Source organism: Sceloporus undulatus, chromosome 4 (genome assembly GCF_019175285.1).
Source record: "Sceloporus undulatus isolate JIND9_A2432 ecotype Alabama chromosome 4, SceUnd_v1.1, whole genome shotgun sequence".
Lineage (NCBI taxonomy): Eukaryota > Metazoa > Chordata > Lepidosauria > Squamata > Phrynosomatidae > Sceloporus > Sceloporus undulatus.
In genome coordinates this window covers 74,212,052-74,232,081 of record NC_056525.1, presented here as the reverse complement: position 1 = coordinate 74,232,081, position 20,030 = coordinate 74,212,052, and the positions used below count along the sequence as shown (strand labels likewise).

At 39.8% G+C, this 20,030-nt stretch overlaps 2 protein-coding genes across 3 annotated transcripts in view; one reads left to right on the top strand and one right to left on the bottom strand.

The window, feature by feature from the left end:
- The first annotated feature begins 1,010 nt into the window (after window positions 1–1,010).
- Window positions 1,011–15,391, top strand: LOC121928365 (nuclear autoantigenic sperm protein). Of its 2 annotated transcripts, XM_042462956.1 has the most exons (13): window positions 1,011–1,121; window positions 3,119–3,199; window positions 6,899–7,002; window positions 7,855–8,790; window positions 10,300–10,370; window positions 10,877–10,953; window positions 11,043–11,116; window positions 11,929–12,117; window positions 12,695–12,861; window positions 13,599–13,655; window positions 13,751–13,822; window positions 14,644–14,772; window positions 15,231–15,391. In XM_042462956.1, exons 1-13 carry the CDS (start codon window positions 1,069–1,071, stop codon window positions 15,273–15,275), a joined length of 2,055 nt encoding a protein of 684 aa, XP_042318890.1. In that variant the 5' UTR covers window positions 1,011–1,068; the 3' UTR covers window positions 15,276–15,391. The 2 variants fall into 2 exon arrangements, with proteins under 2 accessions (XP_042318890.1, XP_042318891.1); XM_042462957.1 differs by lacking the exon at window positions 14,644–14,772.
- Window positions 15,392–15,558: 167 nt separating this feature from the next.
- The window catches only part of LOC121928979, a 33,879-nt gene continuing 29,407 nt past the window's right edge, over window positions 15,559–20,030 (bottom strand). The window contains exons 21-23 of the mRNA XM_042464304.1: window positions 19,870–19,950; window positions 19,279–19,386; window positions 15,559–16,423 (exon numbers count right to left, since the gene is read on the bottom strand). Of these exons, the coding sequence (XP_042320238.1) occupies window positions 16,394–16,423; window positions 19,279–19,386; window positions 19,870–19,950 (219 nt within the window). The 3' untranslated portion in view covers window positions 15,559–16,393. The remainder of the gene's footprint in view (window positions 16,424–19,278; window positions 19,387–19,869; window positions 19,951–20,030) is intronic.

Here is a 20,030-nt window from a genome sequence, read left to right as displayed (position 1 = left end):
TGTGAGTGGAATATTTCCTTGGTGGGAATTATTGTAGTCAGGGGATTGCAGTGACCTAGTAGACACTTGGATTCACCTCATTTTCAGACTGGCAGAAATGGCAGGCTGCATTTCAAAAACAGTTCTGACTACAGAGGTACCCCGGGTTACGAAAGTAATCCGTTCCGCGGAGCCCTTCGTAACCCGAAATCTTTCGCAAGCCGAAATTGCCATAGGCGCTAGCACTGGAAGCCGCGATTCCATGTGAAAAAGCGCCGAAAAGCACCATTTTTTTTTCGTAACCCGAAAAAAAAAACGTAACCCGAAACAGTTTTTTCTAATGGATTTTTTTTCGTAACCCGGAAATTTCGTAAGGCGGTGATTTCGTATCCGGGGTACACTGTACTGGCATTTGTGGAAACTAAAAGTTACAGACATTAAAGTTCCTTTCAGCAATGCTGAAATTCCTATTTTGTATTACAAATCTGACAGCACAATGTGTCTCATGTAGTGCACACTGACATTTTATGGCTCCATATGAGAGGAAATGTGATTAGTATTATACATGTAATAATTAGCAATTTACTAACAGAGTATAATGCATTTTACTCATGAGTGCTATAGTGCTTACAGCTATGAAACTAACTGCTATATGGTAGATTGGTATTGCTGTTCTATTCACTTCTTCAGTTCAGAATGGCAGAAGAATCTGCTGCTCCCATCTACCTCTGCTGACAAAATTGAGAGGTAAGATGCAGTTGGACAAACATAGTACAGTAATAGTACATGTATTGGAAATAAGTGGTGTGACAGACTTAATTAACAAAACCAGCAGTCATTTTTTTGTTGGTGAAAAACACTGATTCAGTTTGTTAGGAATACACAAGAATAGATGCTGACCATTGATAGTGGTGCTGGCTAATGGCAGTAAACTGGCCTGAATGGTGGATTGGTTAACTTGCCTGTTCCCCTCAAATTAGCACTCAAAATGGCCAGAATGGTGTGCTTAACAAACTGCTTTTGTGTCTACCGTATGGATGTGGATGGAGAAGCCAGAAACTGCTCGGCTTGGGGCAGAAAAACCTGGTAATGGGAGATATTCCAGCTGCTGTTAATGCATTCCAGGAAGCTGCTAGCTTGCTGTAAGTAACATGTACCCTTCTGTTAACTCCCATAGGGACCAGCATTCCAGGTTAGATAACATGGTGCCCTTCACATTTTGGACTGCAACTCCTCTATCACCCTCTGCTAGTACAATTGCCTACCCCAGGTGTAGCATTTAGAGCCTCAAGAAGATGCAGGGAAATTCTGGTCTAGTATATGGGTAGTTATTGGCGCAGAATTCTAAGGTGACCATAACTATGTCTGAATGTCTTTACATACCAGAATAACAATTAGTTCTTGGTTTCTGTTGCAGGATGTGTCCTAAATTGATATTTGTATTGCAGCTCATCAAAGATAAGCCCCTATTTGAGATTTTGATGGTAAAAGGAGGCAGGGAGGTTGACAGGATGTTCTGTGTGTGTACTGGAGAACAGTGGTTTCTTTCCTTCACTATCAGTCGTATTTAATTCACCCCTTAAGCAAAGGGTAATTCATATGACACCCAAATAGTCTTCTCTATGTCTCCGACTGATGCAGTGACCGGGATGGCACCTCTCCTCTCGTGGCCTGTCTGGAGTCGGTAATGGGTTGAATGAGGGAAAACAGACTCAGCCTGAATCCGGAGAAAACGGAAGTACTCTGATAGGTTCTCCGGTCCAGGGATGGCAGTAATTCACCTGTCCTGAACGGGATCACGCTCCCCGTGAAGGACTCCTTACGCAGTCTCGGGTGCTCCTTGACTCGTCGCTCCACCTTCATCTCAGGTGGATGCGATGGTCAGGAGTACCTGTCATCAACTTCGGCTGATCGCCAGCTGCGTCCCTACCTGGGCGAGGGACCTTGAAACTGTAGTACAACGCTCTGGTAACCTCTCGTTTGGACTTCTGCAAGCGCGCTCTACATGGGGCAACCCTTGTACCATACCCGGAAGCTGCAATTAGTGCAGAATATGGCAGCCCGACTGGTCACTGGTACATCCAGGGCCAGTCACATACACCAGTGTTAAAAGACCTTCACTGGCTGCCTATTCACTTCCAGGCGCAATAACAGGTGTTGGTTATCACCTGTAAAGCCCCTAAATGGCTTGGGCCCAGGGTATCTAGAGGACCGCCTCTCTTCATACAATCCGCCCCGCACACTCAGATCATCTGGGCAGCAACTGCTAAGAGTTCCAGAGGCCAGATTAGTTTCCGCCTCTAGGAGGGCCTTTACCATCTCGGCCCCCAACCTCTGGAACTCGCTGCCCTCTGAACTCCGCACGATCGCCTCCCTTGCCCAATTTAAGAAGGGGTTGAAGACATTTTTATTCGAGCAAGCCTTCCCCTGAACACCTCCCGGCCTCCCCCCCCCCCCCCCCGTCGTCAGCATTGTAAGCTGGCAAGTGCTGTTTTATTGTATTGGTTTTACTGTGATTTTATTGTATTGTATTGCTTTCTGATGTGCACTGCCCTGATCTCTGGAAGGGCGGTATATAAATAAACTATTATTATTATTATTATTATTATTATTATTATTATTATTATTATTATATTTTGTATCTTAGCTTTTTCCTGATAACTATATGCAGTCAAGTCTGGTTAGAGGTGCCTGGCTTAAGTTAGAAGCCAAAGTTGCTATTAAATCCCTGCCCTTTAGAGCTTCTGGATGTCATTTCAGTATACAGTCAGCCTTCCATATCCACAGATTCTTTATCCAAGGAATAAACCATCCACAGCTTGAAGATATTTTAAAAATACATACATTCCAAAAAGCAAACCTTTGATTTTTCAGTTTTTTATAATTTTACTATGCCATTGTATAATGGGACTTGAGCATCCATGGATTTTGATATCCGCAGGGGAACCAAACCCCAGTGGATACCGAGGCCTTACTGTACTGCTTAACCCATTGATTTGCATGGCAGTATGCTTGAACATAGATATACTATCACAGTCAGTTTCATGGTTGCATGAGTCTGAATGTTAATGGGTTTAGCAGAAGTTAACCAGAATAATTCTAGAAAGGTATGGGACCCTCATCTGTAACTTTCTTTTAGGGGTAAGAAATATGGTGAAACGGCAGATGAGTGTGCTGAAGCTTTCTTTTTCTATGGGAAATCTCTTCTAGAATTGGCAAGGTAAGTTGATGTGTCCTGCTGCTGAGCAGCATAACAGTTCGAACAGTGCATCTTGAAGTTCTCCAAGATATGGGCAGACAAGTGATGCATTATTAGTTAACATGATAAACTGTTGTGGTATTTTAAAGGTGAGTCAAGCATGATGCAAACCTTTGTGTACTACAGTCCGCATGATTTTTTGATAATCTTTCAGTTGGTAGGTATAAACACAGTTGAATTTTAGGCAATGAAGTTAAAGAGGACTGAAGTGGAAAAACAAAACTAAACTGAGAATTGTGTTAAAGTTAAATAGGATGGAATGTGGCAGTGTTTTTAGCAGAATCATAGAGTTGGAAGGGAACATTTAGTAGTCCCCAGTATGTTTTTTTCAATATCTTTTTGAAAATGTCCAGAGGAAGAGACCTCCACACTTCCAGGCAATTGATTCCATTGTCAAACTGCTCTTACTGTCAAGTTCCTTCTCATTGAAATCTACTATCCTGTAACTTGAATCCATTAGACCTGGTCCTACCCTGTGAGGCAGCAGAGAACAGGCCTGCCTTCCTGTCTACAACAGCCCTTGAGATATTTAATGAGTGCAGTCATGTCATCCCCCAGTCTTCTCATGCTCAGCTCCTTCAACCTTTCCTCATATGTTTTGCCCTCCATACCTCTTATCATCATCATTACCCTTCTCTGAACCTGCTCCAACCTGTCTATATCCTTTTTAAAATGAGGCAGCCAGAATTGGATGCACTACTTCAGATGAGGCCTAGCCACCTCAGAATATAAAAGAAATATTGCTTCCCTTGGCTTGGAAACTGTTTCTACTAATGAAGGCTAAAATAGCATTTGCCTTTTTTTGCTGTAGGATCACACTGCTGGCTCATATTCAACTTACGATCAGTAATAATCCCAGTATTTTTCTCATGTACTGTTGAGCCATGTACCCCCCCCCCCCGCCCCAAATCCCTTTGTATTTGGTTTTTGTGGCCTAAATGTAGAATTGTGAATTCGTTTCTGTTTAATTATGTGTTATTAATTTCTGCCCAATTTTCTAGTTTAGATTATTTTGAATTCTGTCCCAATCTCTAAATGTGTTTTGCCACCCTTCCCAGTTTTATGGTATTTGCAAACTTCATAAAGATTTTCTCCACCCTGTTACTTAAGTCACTGATAAAAATGTTGAAGACTAATGGCTCAAGAATTAGGACCCTGAGGCTCTCCACTTGAGACCTAATGTAGAGGGTAACTATTGATGACAACTCTTTGAGCAGTTTTCCAGTTATGGATCCATCTGACATTGTTTCCATTTATTGCACATTTAATCAGTTTGTTAATCAGAACATTATGGGGCACCTTATCAAATATTTTGCTGAAATCAAATGTTGGCATTTGTAAGATACTTAATATTAATAAGTTATGATGTTGGAGTTGTCAGGCTTAATTACCTGTGTATTGGTATAATGCTTTTTAAAAATAGTTAAGTGAGTACAGTGGTCCCTCCACATTTGCTGGGGTTAGGGGTGAAGGACCCCTGTGAATGTGGAAAACCCACAAATAAAAAACACCATTCTTTTTACCCAACACAATGCCTCTAGAAATCTCCAGGTCCTCCAGTGCAACTTTGTGGTCAACATCTGCCAGAATCATGCTGGAGGATCTACAAATACCTATAATGTTTTCCCTAGGGACCTCTAGGTTCTCCAGCACAGCTCTATGGTCAGCTGCCAGCAGAATTGTGCTGGTGGACTTAGAAATTCTTAGAGAGAACATATTAATCAAAACTGCTAATAATCAAAGTCACAAATGTGGAGGGCCAGCTGTAGTTTACTATTGAATATGTCCAGTCATTTGAATATGATGTAGAATTTTTAATATTAAAATTTATTTTCACATTTGTGTAAATGAGTACTGCCTAGTTACTTTTAATTTTAGCAGAGAAGCTTTAAGGTCTTTCCGACAGCACCTGCACCCAATGTAGATTTATTATAATGGTTGGCCAGACAGAAATGTGGAATTGCTTATTATTCCTCTGTATTTATACCCAGCTCATCTGGAGAGAGGAAACTAAGCAGCTGATGAATTTGGGTTTTTTTATTTCACTTTTATTATTTATTTGTATTTGTGCCCTGCTCTTTAGAAATGTCAGAGCAGCTTACAAGATTGTAATTTCCTGCCCTCAGGTTTACAATCTAAAGAGACAAGACACAGAAAGAGAAAGAAGGGAATGGCAGTGGAGAAGGGTATCAAGTCCAGTGGTTCTTCTCCCCCTCTGAGGCCATGGCAGATAGAATGGAGGGAGGGCCCTTATTCTTTCTTTGGGCTAGGCCTGGTGGAGTTATGCCTGCTCCTTCTCTCCCTCTGAGATCAGGCTAAGCAAGAGTGAGGCTCATCTCCTCTCTTCTCTAGTTCCAGGAAGGTTTAGTATAATTTTGTTTACCAGAATCAGGTTCCTCCCTTGCCAAGTGAACATGAGAGGTCAACTTATCAGATCCTCTGTAATGAATGACACTTGGTTTTCTAATGTGGAGTCGAACTTGGTTTTCTGTTGATGGTACAGCCTTGAATATTGTTTATGAAGTGGGCTGGTAGTTTAAGTTTCTTAGTTAGGTCACAATTTCTGGAAGTGTTAAATCTGGCATTATACCTCCCCAGAGGTACTTACTTCTCACCCCGCCATAAACTGTATATTTTGATTCCAATGTAAAATTGTTAAACTGAAATAAATGTCCTAAGTATCATAGAATCATAGAGTTGGAAGAGACCGCAAGGGCCATCCAGTCCAACCCCCTGCCATGCAGGAAATCCAAATCAAAGCATCCCCAGCAGATGGCCATCTAGCCTCTGCTTAAAGACCTCCAAGGAAGGAGACTCCACTACACTCCGAGGGAATGTGTTCCACTGTCGAACAGCCCTTACTGTCAGGAAGTTCTTCCTAATGTTGAGGTGGAATCTCTCTTCCTGTAGCTTGCATCCATTGTTCCGGGTCCTGTTCTCTAGAGCAGCAGAAAACAAGCTTGCTCCCTCCTTAATATGACATCCTTTCAAATATTTAAACAGGGTTTTCATATCACCTCTTAGCCTTCTTTTCTCCAGGCTAAACATCCCCAGCTCCCTAAGTCGTTCCTCATAGGGCATGGTTTCCAGACCTTTCACCATTTTAGTCGCCCTCCTTTGGACACGCTCCAGTTTCTCAATGTCCTTTTAGAATTGTGGTGCCCAGAACTGGACACAATATTCCAGGTGGGGCCTGACCAGAGCAGAATAGAGTGGCACTATTACTTCTCTTGATCTAGACACTATACTTTTATTGATGCAGCCTAAAATTGCATTGGCCTTTTTAGCTGCCGCATCGCACTGTTGACTCATGTTCAACTTGTGGTCTACTTGGACTCCCAGATCCCTTTCACATGTAGTTTCATTCAGCCAGGTTTCCCCTATCCTATATCTGTGCATTTCATTTTTCTGCCCTAAGTGCAGTACCTTACATTTCTCCGTGTTGAATTTCATTTTGTTAGCTTTGGCCCAGCTTTCTAGTCTATTCAGATCATTTTGAATGTTGATCCTGTCCTCTGGAGTATTGGTGTCATCTGCAAATTTGATAAGTATGCTCCCAATTCTGTATCCTTGTATTTCTTTAAATTGCTCTATGTAGAGTTCAACACATCCACATTCTTGAGCCACTGGAGTGAGACAATCTTTTCTGTTCTCTTCTAGAATGGAAAATGGGGTGTTGGGAAATGCTCTGGAAGGAGTTCAGGTAGAAGAAGAGGAAGAAAAAACAGAAGATGCAATGGTAGAAAGCACTGATAACATAGATGGTATGTAAAGCTGCCTTAAAATAGTGTAGAGATGCCAAGCTGTGTTCTGAATATTGGGTCTGAGTCGTTTTATTGTCCTAGGTAACTGTTCTTGGAGCCAAGATTTAAAAGATCCAATAAAGTCTTTTAGATTAAAATTAACTAAGAATTTAACTTAAAATTTGATTAAGCCAAGTAAGCAACTTCACAATTCCGTGGCAAATTTCTTGCTTCCGCAGACCCTTTGATTGAAGTATTGTTTGAGAACTTGGTCCTCTAAGCATCACCATAACCTCTATTTATGGAGGAAAAATAAATTGTGTCCTTAATTGTTTTAGAAACAATCGGCTCCGTGTAACCCTCAACTTTATGGGATAGATGTTCTGTAAATAAAATGAACAGAACGTATAAGGGTGCTGCAATATAGTTTAGCACAGTATGGCCCAAGATGATTACAGTGCAGTAGCATGTAATACAGCTACCTAAGACTTGATGCTGTGTAGATTGTGTTGTCACAATAGATCATATCACTTAAGGGAATGGATAGTCTGTCATCTCAGATGCCTTTTACCATGCTCAGTCTGCTATACAGTAGTTTGCTCTGTGATGCAGTGTGATGTCTCATTTAGGCAAAGCTTGGCATCTCTTGCTTGGCTGTAACTCTTGCTGGCATACAGCCCATTGCTTAAGCACAACTTCATGCAAGCCCTGAGTGTTATAGCAAGGCACTTGTTGTCAGGTTAAATGTCTAAAAGGTGTACTGTAAGTTGGCGGCAAGGCAATAATAGGGACTGAGGGTGGGATGTGAAGATCATGAATGCTTATCACTAAATTCGAAAGTTTGTTTGTGCTTGATCTTCCTTAAACCTGTAGAAGAAGAAAGGGAGGAATTAAGAGAGCAGGTATATAATGCCATGGGGGAAAAGGATGAATCCAGAAGAACTGTTGAAGAGTCTATGGTAAAGACTGAAGTGGAGATGCAAGTGGGAAACAAGGATGTAGAAATGGAAGAAACAATAAATGAGCCAGTTGTGGATGCAGAACGGAACATTGTTGAGGAGAAAAAGGAAGAACAGGAGAAAGCAGAAAAGAAGGTTGAGGCAGTTGTGCAAGAAAAGGAGAGAGGCAGTGGAGTATCTCCTGAGGAGCCAATAAAAGATGATAAAGCCACAGATGAGAAGCCAGCGGTGGAAGAAAGGGCAAGTGACAAAGAAGAGCCAGAGATGGTCAAAGAGGCTGTGGAAGATACCACTGTAAAGGGAACAATGACTGTAGAAATGACAATTGGGGGGGGAAAGTCAGTAGTAAAAGACACAGATGCAACTGGAGAAGATGCTATAGAAAAACAAGTGGCTCCAGAAGAGGAAGAGAAAGCAGTTCTAGAGAAGAGAGAAAAAGAGGCAGAAGAGTTGGTAACCGTGGCTGCTGAAAAGCAGGCAGGTGGACTAGAAAATAATTCAGAAGTAGAGGAGTTAATGAAAGTTTCAGGTGAGGCAGTAGAAGGAAAAGAAGTGATAGTTGTTGAAAAAGCAGAATGTGAGGTAGAGAAAGAAGAACATCCAACTAGAGCTGTTGATGAGAATACAGAGAAAATGGAGACTACAGAACAGGTGGTGGATGTAAAAGAGGAAGAAGACCTGAAAGAACCCTTGGCTTCAAAAGATATATTGTCTTCAGCTCCAAGTGAAGAAATTACTCCTGCAGGGACCACTGATGAATGTCATGAAATACAAGTTGAAGAGAAAGTTGAAGTTGCTGCTAAGGTAGAAAAGAAAGAAGAAAAGGATGACGAGATGAGAGAGGGTGAAGGTAACATGAACAGAAGATAATTGTGGGTGGATTACATAGAAAGCTAACTTTTAGTAAAACTATTATCCATTCAGATTTCTCTTTGCCATATACTATTCTTGAATCCAGCAGGGGCATAGTTTTGAAGTTGTAAGAACTACAACCTTCATTGATTAAACTGAAAAGTTAACTTGATAGGCATAACAAACTGTTGACTGTTTGGGAGACAGTGGTCAGCATGTGCACCAAATACAGAAAACGGTGGTTGGTTGATAGAGAACCCTGAATGGATGTTTGTTGCATGCTCTGGTGTTAGAAGATTAACTCAATGCATTAAAATATAGCTTGATTTCTCCTCAGAGAATTTTTCCTCTGAACAGCATGGTCCACCAAATACAGTAATACTAGGTTGTTGGCTTATGCCTCAGTACAAATAGTACTTAATATTCGCTTTGCTTTCTGGCCTACAACTAGATACTATCGCAGGTACAAGCTTCATAGCTTCCATGTCTCGCTTCTCTTGCTTCTGCTTTGCTGTTAACTATCACGTAACATTTTGAAACCTGCATCTACAAGTGGAGATCCTAAATTTTGAAATGGCTGAAAACAAACTGTTAATCTTACATAAATATTTGACATCTATTAAAAGGGTATATCTGGGTAAAATCCCAGGTAGCAGGGCTGATTTGTCCCTTCTTAATTTCAATGTGTGATTCATTTCTTATCTAGATTTTGTTTCATGTTCTTGTTTTAGAACATTAAAAACAATTTGAGGTTATAGCCATTGGATTGTCTGTTACTGTGTGCCTTCAAGTTGTTTCTGACTTAAGGTGACCCTAAGGCAAACCAATTATGTTTTTTTCTTGGCAAGATTTGTTCAGAGGAGGTTTGCCATTGCCTTTCCCTGAGCCCGAGAGAATTGTTAGATACCAAGTCGTTAGATGGCAAGATAACAGTTTACCAATATTCCTAAGAAACAGCAAATAGTGCTATGATATACCAACATAACTTTTTCCTGTACACTACAGCTTTTCCCAATACTCTAGAGTAGCTCTCCTGAATGATCCCATTATTCACCAAGATATTTGGGACTTGGATCAGTGATAAAGAATTGTGAGTTTACTTACATGGATTCATTACCCTAATGATTCGTACCCTTGTACCTCTATTAAAAAAAATGTTTAGAAAAAGCCTTGGAAGAGTCAATACACACAAAAATCACTTGCTGATATGCCATGAAGTTTTAACGCAATAGGGAAAAACATTTTTAAAAATAAAAATTAAAAGCTAAGTGGTATCTTAAACTTTGAATCCTTTAAAAAGTTCACTCTTGAATCTCAATACTAATATATATTGCACTCTTTAGGTGAATAATACAGAAAGAGGCCAAACCACACAAGACTGTAGTTTGCTTACTACGTAATGGTGGCAGAAGAACTTGCAAAGTTAAACAAAATAGAAGAGCAAAGTAAAGTCTATATATATGTAGTTTTCAATTGGGTATATATTAATAGGAAACTCTTGTTGTAGAGACAGAAGGATCGGAAGAGGAAGACAGAGCCGAAGAAGATAAAGAAAACGACTCTACAGTTGAAGACAAGGTGAAGAAAATGTTAAATGAGTGTTCAGAATTATGAAAGGGTTACTGTAATAAAGTAAGGAATATTGTGCAATGTAAACTGTTTTTGGTTAGTAGAACATAGCATGAACACTGAAAGGAGTCTAGTTCCACCATCTCAGTGGTTGCTTCTAGGCTGTGCATTTCACTTCCACGGGAGAATAGACCAGTCCCCTCTCCAACCCCCTTTGCTAGTATTAAACAGGCATTTAGTAACTATTTGGTAGCAGAGGATCGTTCTTTTGGTGTCCATGCAGTGCTTTTAATTTTACTGTGTTTTAAAAATAATTTTTCACTTTAAAATTGAATGGCATTTTAGTATGATAACTTGTTTAATTGTGATATTTAATTTTTATTTTAGCTGTTTCCTATACTAGTATTTTTGTAATCTGCCTTGAGTCCCATGCAAGGATAAAGGGGTATAAAGTAAACAAACAGACTGGTGCTTTCTAGCCCATGGCTTGATTCTTTCAAATAATTTTGTTTCAGGAGAGTGAAGAAGATGAAGTTGGAAACTTAGAACTGGCCTGGGATATGTTGGAGTTGGCAAAAGTAATATACAAAAGGTACATCTTTGAGGTTTAACAAAGATCTCATTAACTACCAAATAAAAGTATTGCAAAAAATACCTGCTGACTCTGCCTTCTTGATGTAGGCAGGACACTAAAGAAGCTCAACTCCATGCTGCTCAGGCTCACCTCAAACTAGGAGAAGTTAGCATCGAATCTGGTAAGTACCTTAAAGATGGTGAGGCATGCAACAGAATAGCATTTTCAGCACAGTACATGTTATAATTGCTCATAATATTACAGTGCCCTTCACGTTCATTGCATACCAGACTGTTGGTATTTTCTTCATTTTATCTTAATTATATTTTAATTGACATTTGGGTGGTTATTCAGACTCAAATCTTTTCATGTCATGGATGGACAACTTAGAAGTGATTTCATGCAACCTTTCCATTGGCATTGGACCCTCCAAAAATCTCTAAAGAGGTTGATTGGCCAATTTTGGACATGGAGTGGCTGGACTTGTTTCAGTCTGATGGAGATTTTTTTCAAAACGAAGTAATCCAGATGTGGAAGTAATCTCCCATCAGTAACATAAAACCAGTGTAGTAGACTCTGCCTGAAAATAACACCATGGCCAATTACACTTTAGAGGCCATTGGGCAATTTTCTAGAAATGGGGGGTGCATGCTTGGCCTGCGCTTTGGCCACCTGGCAGCAAAATCTCCATATTGCATGCTTAATCTTCATATTTGTATTCATGATGATGTATTCTGTTATGTCCTGTTTGATCTGCATGTGGAATAGACACTAAGGTGGGGCTATGACACTTCTGTTTCTTTCATTCTGTTAGGACACTGGCCTAGTTAGGCAAATAAAATAAAAAAACCTATGTTTATTAATCCTTTATTCTTAGCAATATCCCCCATGCCGCCTTAGCACTTGGCCTTGGTTTTAGTAAAGCAGGATGGAATTACTGAGGAGTGTGTGTTTCCAGGTACAAGTCCTGTATTTTTCTGGTGTCTTGTGCAGAAAACTACATGCAAGCTATAGAAGAGTTTCACTCTTGCCTGAATCTCCAGCAGAAATACTTAGAGGCCCATGACCGCTTGCTTGCAGAGACTCACTACCATCTGGGGCTGGCCTATCACTACAACAATCAGTATGATGAAGCAGTGCAGCAGTTCAGTAAATCAATGGATGTCATTGATAAAAGAATGGGTAGGTAAAATTCCATGTTCTTTTGTGGTTGGTTTAAACGTTCCATTTTGTGCTATGTGCTTCAAATTGTCAGTGCTGCCTTAATAATGTAACCAACTTGTAGAACTCAGAAATACTCTAGCTTGCTGCAGAAATATATAGACAGTAATTTTCAGTGTAGTAACATGTATTGAGTACTAGAGCTTAGTCTTTCTGCACAAAAATCCACTTTCATTTCAGGAGTGTGAGGTGGAGGATTTCTTTTGTTGCTGCTGCTGTTACATGGGTGGGAATCCCTACCAATCACTGAGTGATTTAAAATTAATCCAGATTTATCTTCTACTAACCCCTTGTCTATATATCTATATATCTGAATTTGAGCCTCAGAACTAAGGCTCTTCTGTTGTGAGTTAAGAAGACTTATGAATTCACTTGGAAGAATCGAACACATTTTAAAGCATTTGATATTCACTAACTGCATTTTTATTAATACTGCAGGCACAACTTAAAGCAAAAATCAGAACTGATGTGTCAGTTGTTCACATGGTTCGCTTGATCTGGGGTGACTGATGGCTGCTAACATGTTTACCTTTTCTAGAAATGTTGACGGAGCGTCTAAAAGCAAAGGGGGAAGGATCCATTGAAGATGAGAAAGAAATTGATGAACTCAAGGAACTACTTCCAGAAATTAGAGAGAAGATAGAGGATTCGAAGGAATCTCAGAAGAGTGCGAGAGTGGCTGAACTAGCACTGAAAGCAACTCTGGTGAGTTCTAGTATTGCTCTAATAATCAGGGAAACTGTTATTGGAGAGAAACAGATGGCAAAATGCCAAATCATTGTGTGGCGTGTAAATGGGAGATAGAGGTACTATGGATACTTGTTTTTTTACATCGTTACTATTAGAGGCAGCTACACAGTTGCTTATTGCTTAGCGCTTGATCTGAGATGACCCATAAAACCTCAAGTTTAATAGCAGATTTTGATAGAAGATTGATCTTTAAGACCAAGCTTGGAAATTGATTGCCAGATAGCTTGGAGGTCAAATGTGATTGTGGTGATAGCCTGCAATATCTGTGTTGGGGTCACTCTGCTGTCAACAATTTATATCAGTGATTCCCAAATCCTGGTCCTTCAGATATTTTGGACTTCAGCTCCCAAATTGGCCAATGGTCTGGGATTCTGGGAACCAAAGTCCAAAACACCTGTTTGGGATTCATTGATCTAAATGTTTAGATAGACAAATGGACACCATAAAACCAGCTTCTTTGTTTGCTGTTTATGGCTGCTTTGTAAACTGCTTAAAAAGAATTGTGTAATTTGCTTCATTTAAAATATTTTTTATTTAAAACTGTTCATAACACAGAATAGAGGCAGTGTGTGGGGCAGGTCTGTCATCTGCCTAGTATGCTGCTATTGCTTTGACACAAATTACTTCTGGGGATTTTCTGTTTATGGGCTTCCAATAGTGTCCTCTAGACTTATGGATCTGTTTGTTCTCAGGTTGGTGGATCATCATCTAGCTTTTCACAGGGGACTGAAAGTGGTTTGGCTTCAACAGTAAGTGAAAACAATCAGTGACATCCAAGTGTTAGCGGTTTAATGGCACAGTACTGTAGTATTTCAAAAACAATTTCTGCCTTTTTCTGTAATAGATTCCAGTGGGACAAACAGCTGATGGAGCATCTCAGTGTATTACTGACATTTCTCACCTTGTTAGGAAAAAGGTATGTGTGTCCCATCAAACTAATAAATATACTGGTTTCTGGTTAGCAGTAATTAGTCCCTTGATCAAAAGCTTAGATAACCCTGCCTCTACAAGTTCTATAGATCCCTGCATAAGATCCTTTCCACTGGGAGCCAATCAGTCTGGGAACCCATCTAGCTTCTTTTGGTAGCTTTTGATGGTTTTGTGCCGTGCAGCACCCACCTGACTCAATCTGGTTTAATTTCACAGCTTAATTGTGTGGGTTCTGCAGGCACTTGAACATTTGGCTGTGTTAAGGACCTGTAACATTGCCTATAGTGGAGGGTTAGAATATAAAGATAACATAAAGTCCATAGCAATTGAACTTCACAGCCAAACATTGCCAGTCTGAGATGGGTTCCCTTATTTCAAGTGGAAATGGAGCATCTGTTAAAACAGTGAAGCCAGTGTGAAATAGGCCTTGTGTACAATATTTTATCTGGATATTATACTGAATTGCTATGCAATCCATCCACTAGTATTCTCTTAACCAAGTCTTTCCATATAATTAAGCGATGTTTAGCTATTTGTAGGCTGCCTGTCTAGTGCTTGAATCCAGTCTTGGCAGACATGTTTCTGATCTTCACAGCTGAATATAGCTAAATCTGTTGAAGCAGAACATATTTCAAACAGCTGAAGATAGCCAAAGAGAAAGAATACACCTTGTAACCTCTGCCCCAGAACAGTTGAAAATAGCTCAGTTGGCACTTGCATAGAAAAACAGCCCATGCACGAAATACTCTTTTTAAAGACTTACATTTGAAATTGTACTTAGTGAAGAGTAAACAATTTTGTCTTCAGAGGAAACCAGAGGAAGAACCTCAACAGGGAGACATTGAAGCTAAGAAATCTAAACCAGAGCCGGCTGTCAATGGTGGTGGTGATGCTGCCCCCAGTGGAAATGAGATTGCAGAGAAAATGGAAGAGGAGGTGGGCAGTTGAGTCAGGAGTCTGTGTACACTTTTACCTTCCCTGGGCATGTCTTTTCCTGCCTGTTAATTGCCTTCTAGTCTTCTCTCCAAGACTACTTCAAGTTGGAAATTTGCCCATCTCAGAATGCATGTCATAGTTTATATATAATCCAAGATGAAAGCTAGCTGCTAGGCTTGTATATATTTGTGGATAGCAGCGCATGCATCTTAAGAATGCTTTGAAACAGCCACCTTGATTAAGTACTGTTACACAAAAGTTGTGTTATAATCTGAATTGCCGTAAAATATATAATTTAAGCATAATTTGGTTAACGGCTTCTGTCATGACGCAGCTATGCCAAGTTTTTAAGTGACCCGTCTGCTAAACAGTACTTAAGTTGTTGCATGAATTAACTGGCTTGGGGAAGGAAAAATACAGAAGCTTAACTACATTTCTTTTTTTCTCTTTTTTTGCAGAAAGAGGGAAGACCACAAGTTGAAACAGTTCAAAGTGCTGTATGATAATTCTTTAATATCTGACACTCCTTCCTCCCAAGGACAGTGGGTTTTGTATATAATGTATTTTTTTCACTTTTGGCAATTTTTTGTATTCAATAAAGATTGTACCAAACATTTAACACTGTCTTTGATAAGATGCAGCAAAATTACGGTAATGTTTAAACCAATTGTCTCAAATCATTTGATTTAAAAGATGTTTTATTTGCCTTTTAGTCAGCTCTGCACCAGCAATACAACAGGACAGGTTTTTTAAGACTGCCTTCCAATTAAAATCCAATCCCAGCACTATAGTATGGCAATATTGATAGAAAAGGGTTGGGCAAGACTTCCTCAGAAAAACACTATAGTTGAGGTGCCACCACCACCACTGAAAAGGCTTCTGGCAGGATACCCACCTTGGAAAGCTGGGAAACCTGCAGCAGGTGTTTTGAAGCCATGCAATTATAGGTGGTGCAATGCTCACAAAGTGTCTGAGTCCTTGACAAATATGCTAGCAAAATTCTGAAACTGCTTCAGTGGACGTGTATTGTACAATTCATAATAATGTTGCTCTTTAATCAGCCCTGCAGATGGATGCAAAATGGCTCTCCCCTTTGTGGCAGGCAAGTTTACTGTATAATCACTTGGTTCTGGAGGACATTGGGATAGGGAATAGGACTCTTGAGACAGAAACCAGACAGTAGGAAATGCCCTTTTAAAACTTTTATCACATCAATTCTTTATGATTACATTCTTTTGATTGAAAAGGTAACCCACAGAAACACAAATAAAAGAAGAAGTGAAATACCACTAGATGATTGTTAATGCTGTATCCAGTAAATTATTAGGACAGTAGATCAGGAAATGACTGCTTACTCAATGTATTGGAAGGTGTGGTAGAACTGGTCATAGCGAAGGCTTGTTTGGTAATCTAGTCCAGTGGCTGGCATGGGAAATTGGCAAATAACTTTGGCATCTTGTGGAAGACTTTCATATCACTGGCCAAATTCTTGATTGCTGTGGTAAGCATACTTGCAGGTTTTTGTGATTGTTGTCTTTGTGTGGTTTCTTGAAATGGCAACGTCCATTTCTGGCATGATGTACTGTTGAATAATTACCAGTGGATCTCTGATGATTTTGGCTTAAAGTTCTTCCAGTGCCAGCAACCTTGTCTGAAATAATGTAGAAAAAAAAAATACAAAATGTAAGTTGATACTTCCTGAGGAGAGGAATACTGTTTTTAGTTAACAGTGTGATATGAATTGCATTCTACTAATACAACCAGGAATATTTGGTATATGTACCTGGTATAACTCCTCCATAGTGAATTGATCTGAAATTCAATAATGTGGGAGGAGTGGGTATGAGATTAATTGGTTCCATTTTATAGGTAGTATTAGAAAACTGATTATTTTAAAACAGCCTGCAGTAAACTTTAATGACTGATTTCTCTATTGCTTTCTATTAGAATGTAGTATCTTGTGTTGGGTTTAAAGCTTTGTACAGTATATGCTTTGCTTATACTTTACTTAAATGTAGCTTTTCCGCCCATTTTCACCAAGGTGAGAATATGTGCCAATGAATATGTTTCGTATTAATATATATTCCCTTATTAATATAGGTTCATGAGCTACAGAAATCTTGAGAGGGCAGTAGATACTGTGTTCTACATACTTTCAGGCTTAGAAACAACTGAGAAGGACTTTGCCAGAGATGTTAACATTTGAACCCCAAGATTAACCACCAGAAAGAACATGGTTTCAAATTATAATATAAATATATAATTATTGAAACCATAATTAATTAGAGTTAGGGTTGTTTTTTTTCCTTAATGGTATATGATTCACGTTTTCAGTGTCATCCCTGAGTCTTTATGTAAAATTTTCTGGAAATTCTGAAGCTATTGGAAAATGGGGAAAAATTATATTGTTTTGGGGGGAAATCAGAAAATGCAATAATAGCACCCTTTTAGCATTAAGAATAGAAAATGCATTATGTGTAACTTGGATTGGCATAAAATTAGCATGTTACACAGAGTTTGTGCAGACAATAATTACAATTTTATTTTGGTTTTTAAAATTTTATATCTTACCATAAATAGAACACTTAGCAATATAAGAAACTTATATGGTTTTGCTAGTTGATATGGAGTAGGCCAAAACAACCACCACTGTATTACCAGGAACATTAATAAAGCAAAGAAAATTATTTTTTCCTTTAATCGTGCATAATACAAGCACTCATTCACAGGAAAAGAAATCAGGAATTGCAGTGATGTAAGGTACTGTACATAGTCTTACATAAAAGTCTACTCACTACATAGAACTGACCAGAATGTAAAACACAATGTCTACTTACTTTGAACCTGTGTTCAAAGACTGGCATTTTATTTTTATTTCATTTTTGTGGCCACTGCCTACAGCTGTTCTCCCTGGGAAACTTTCTGGAGCCTGGCAGCCATTGGCTTGTAGACTGACACTAGTCATGACTTCCAGTAGTACTGCTCTAAAGTACTTCCACCAAAATTGCATTGAAACAGCATTTGCTTTGTCTTTCCTACATGCTCTTCCCTGCTTATACACAAGTCATGTTGTAACTTCTGATTCTTGATGGGTTTTGTTGTTTGCCATCATTTCAGCTTCAGCTTAATAGTGAATGAGAAAACTCCAAGGGCTCTGGTCATCACCTACCCAGCTCTGCTTCTGCACAATTATAGAATCAATCCTTCATAGGATCAATCAATAAATAATGTCTTGCTCTTTTCCTACTGCCTTCCACTTTACCAAGCATTATCATTTTTTCCAGTACAGTGCATCCTCCCCTTATGTGGGGGTCTTTTCTGGATCCCTCCATGTAAGGGGAATTCTGTGTGTGCTGGAGCCCCATTGCAGGGTGCACGATAGGCTCTTCCAGCGCAGCTTTCAGCATATGCTGAAAGCCGTGTATGGTGTGCCCACGTAAAACGCGGGTGCGCTGTAATTCCTGTCATCCCATGATGTGTTCAAAGTATGGTAGCATCAGAGTAGTCATTTTGGTTTTTAGGGTTTGATTTGCTGTAGGACTCATTTGCCTTAGGTGCTATAGGCTATATTTTTAAGGAAGAAATTCAACTGATCTGAAATGTGTAGCTTTCCACAGATACCATGGACTGTGTATGTGCCTTCAAGTTGCCTGTCAACCTATAGCAGCCCCATGGATTTCATAGCATGTATAGCATTCTACAGACAAAGAGATGGTTTGCCATTTTCTTCCAGTCAGTTTTCTTCACTGTACTGCTTTCACAAATATATACAGAAATTGGAAGTACTATGGCATTTATGATTCTGATTCTGGTGTTTATTTTTATACTTGGGGATCTTTTCTCCCGAAATGAGATTCAAGGCAGCTGTGTAGATACTGTGTCTATGGCAGTGGAGTGAGAAATATTGGACTGAGGTCCACTGCTCTGTCATTGGCAGCCAGCTAGCTTCAATTCAGTAGTCAAGCTGTAACTAATTGTACAGTGCGCGCGCCATACGCGGGTGTGCCATACGTGGCCTTGAGCATACGCGCTCAAGCCGCGGGGCGCACACAGGGTGGAAGGGGCGGCGTGTCCCATTCAATGGAATGGGCGTGCGCCCCCCCGCACACAAGCCCCATTGTTTCCAATGGGGCTCGAGCATAGGCGGAATTCGCCTTATGCAGCGGGATCCGGAACGGATCCCCCGCGTAAGGCAAGGACGGACTGTACTGTATAGGGTATCGTATTCCTATTACCTAAGTAATGTTTCAGTTAAGGGGTTGTCCTTATTGGCTGAAATTAACCAGCATTTTGGAGCTTGAATGACTTTAAAACAACATGTTAAGCTGAAAGGTTTTCTGAACTGGATCTTATGCTACCTGATCTACTCACCAGAATGGTCAGTTCTTGCTGTTAAGATTTACAGATCAGGTGTATATCATAAATGGGATATATCACTGGGGACTTTTTTTTCATGTCCCCATTGTGCAAATAGTTGCATTCCATCAATAAGACAACATATCTTACCTTATCTTCTGATGTTTCTTTTAGCATTATTTCTGCAATTTTTACTCCAGAGGTATCCTTGCTGTACAGACCTAGTGCTTGTTTTGGTAGAAATGATTGGTCAATGTCCTAAAGCAGTAAAATAGAACAGAATGTGATGGTCTGCTACAAAAGTATAACTAGCACTGTGATCATCCCATTTTACAACTTTACTTGTTTGGCTTGGGCATTCCTGGCATATGGTTACTGTTTCTTCCAGAATTTCAATGGACTGATAAACATGAGCAAAATCACCTTAATTGAGTGGATGCTCTGCCAGCATAGCTGTATGGGATTACAGGAAGAGCTGAGGCATTCATAGACTAGTAGGAAGCCGGAGCTGCACCTTTGTGTCATAAGGATGCCGTGCCATTCAAGGGAAAGTTTGTGTAAGGAGAGCTTAAGAGCCCTTACACAAGCCCATGAAATATCCAACTGGCAAACTCAATAGGATTGTGTTAATTTGTTCTAACTTTCTCAATTTAAGCAGTTCGTTTACTCATCCTGTGTCCACAGAAGGAATACATAATCTTATCTATCCTTTCATTAGCTTAATTTATCTAGTGTACATACCCTTGATGTATATCTGAATTCTCCATCCCATCTTCCATCAGCGATACGCACAATCACAGATGCACCTGGCACTAACTGGATCTAGAAGAAATACATTCTTAATCGTTTTAATCTTACCTGCAGTATTGATACCCTAAAACAGAGTAGCAATGTGGGTAAAG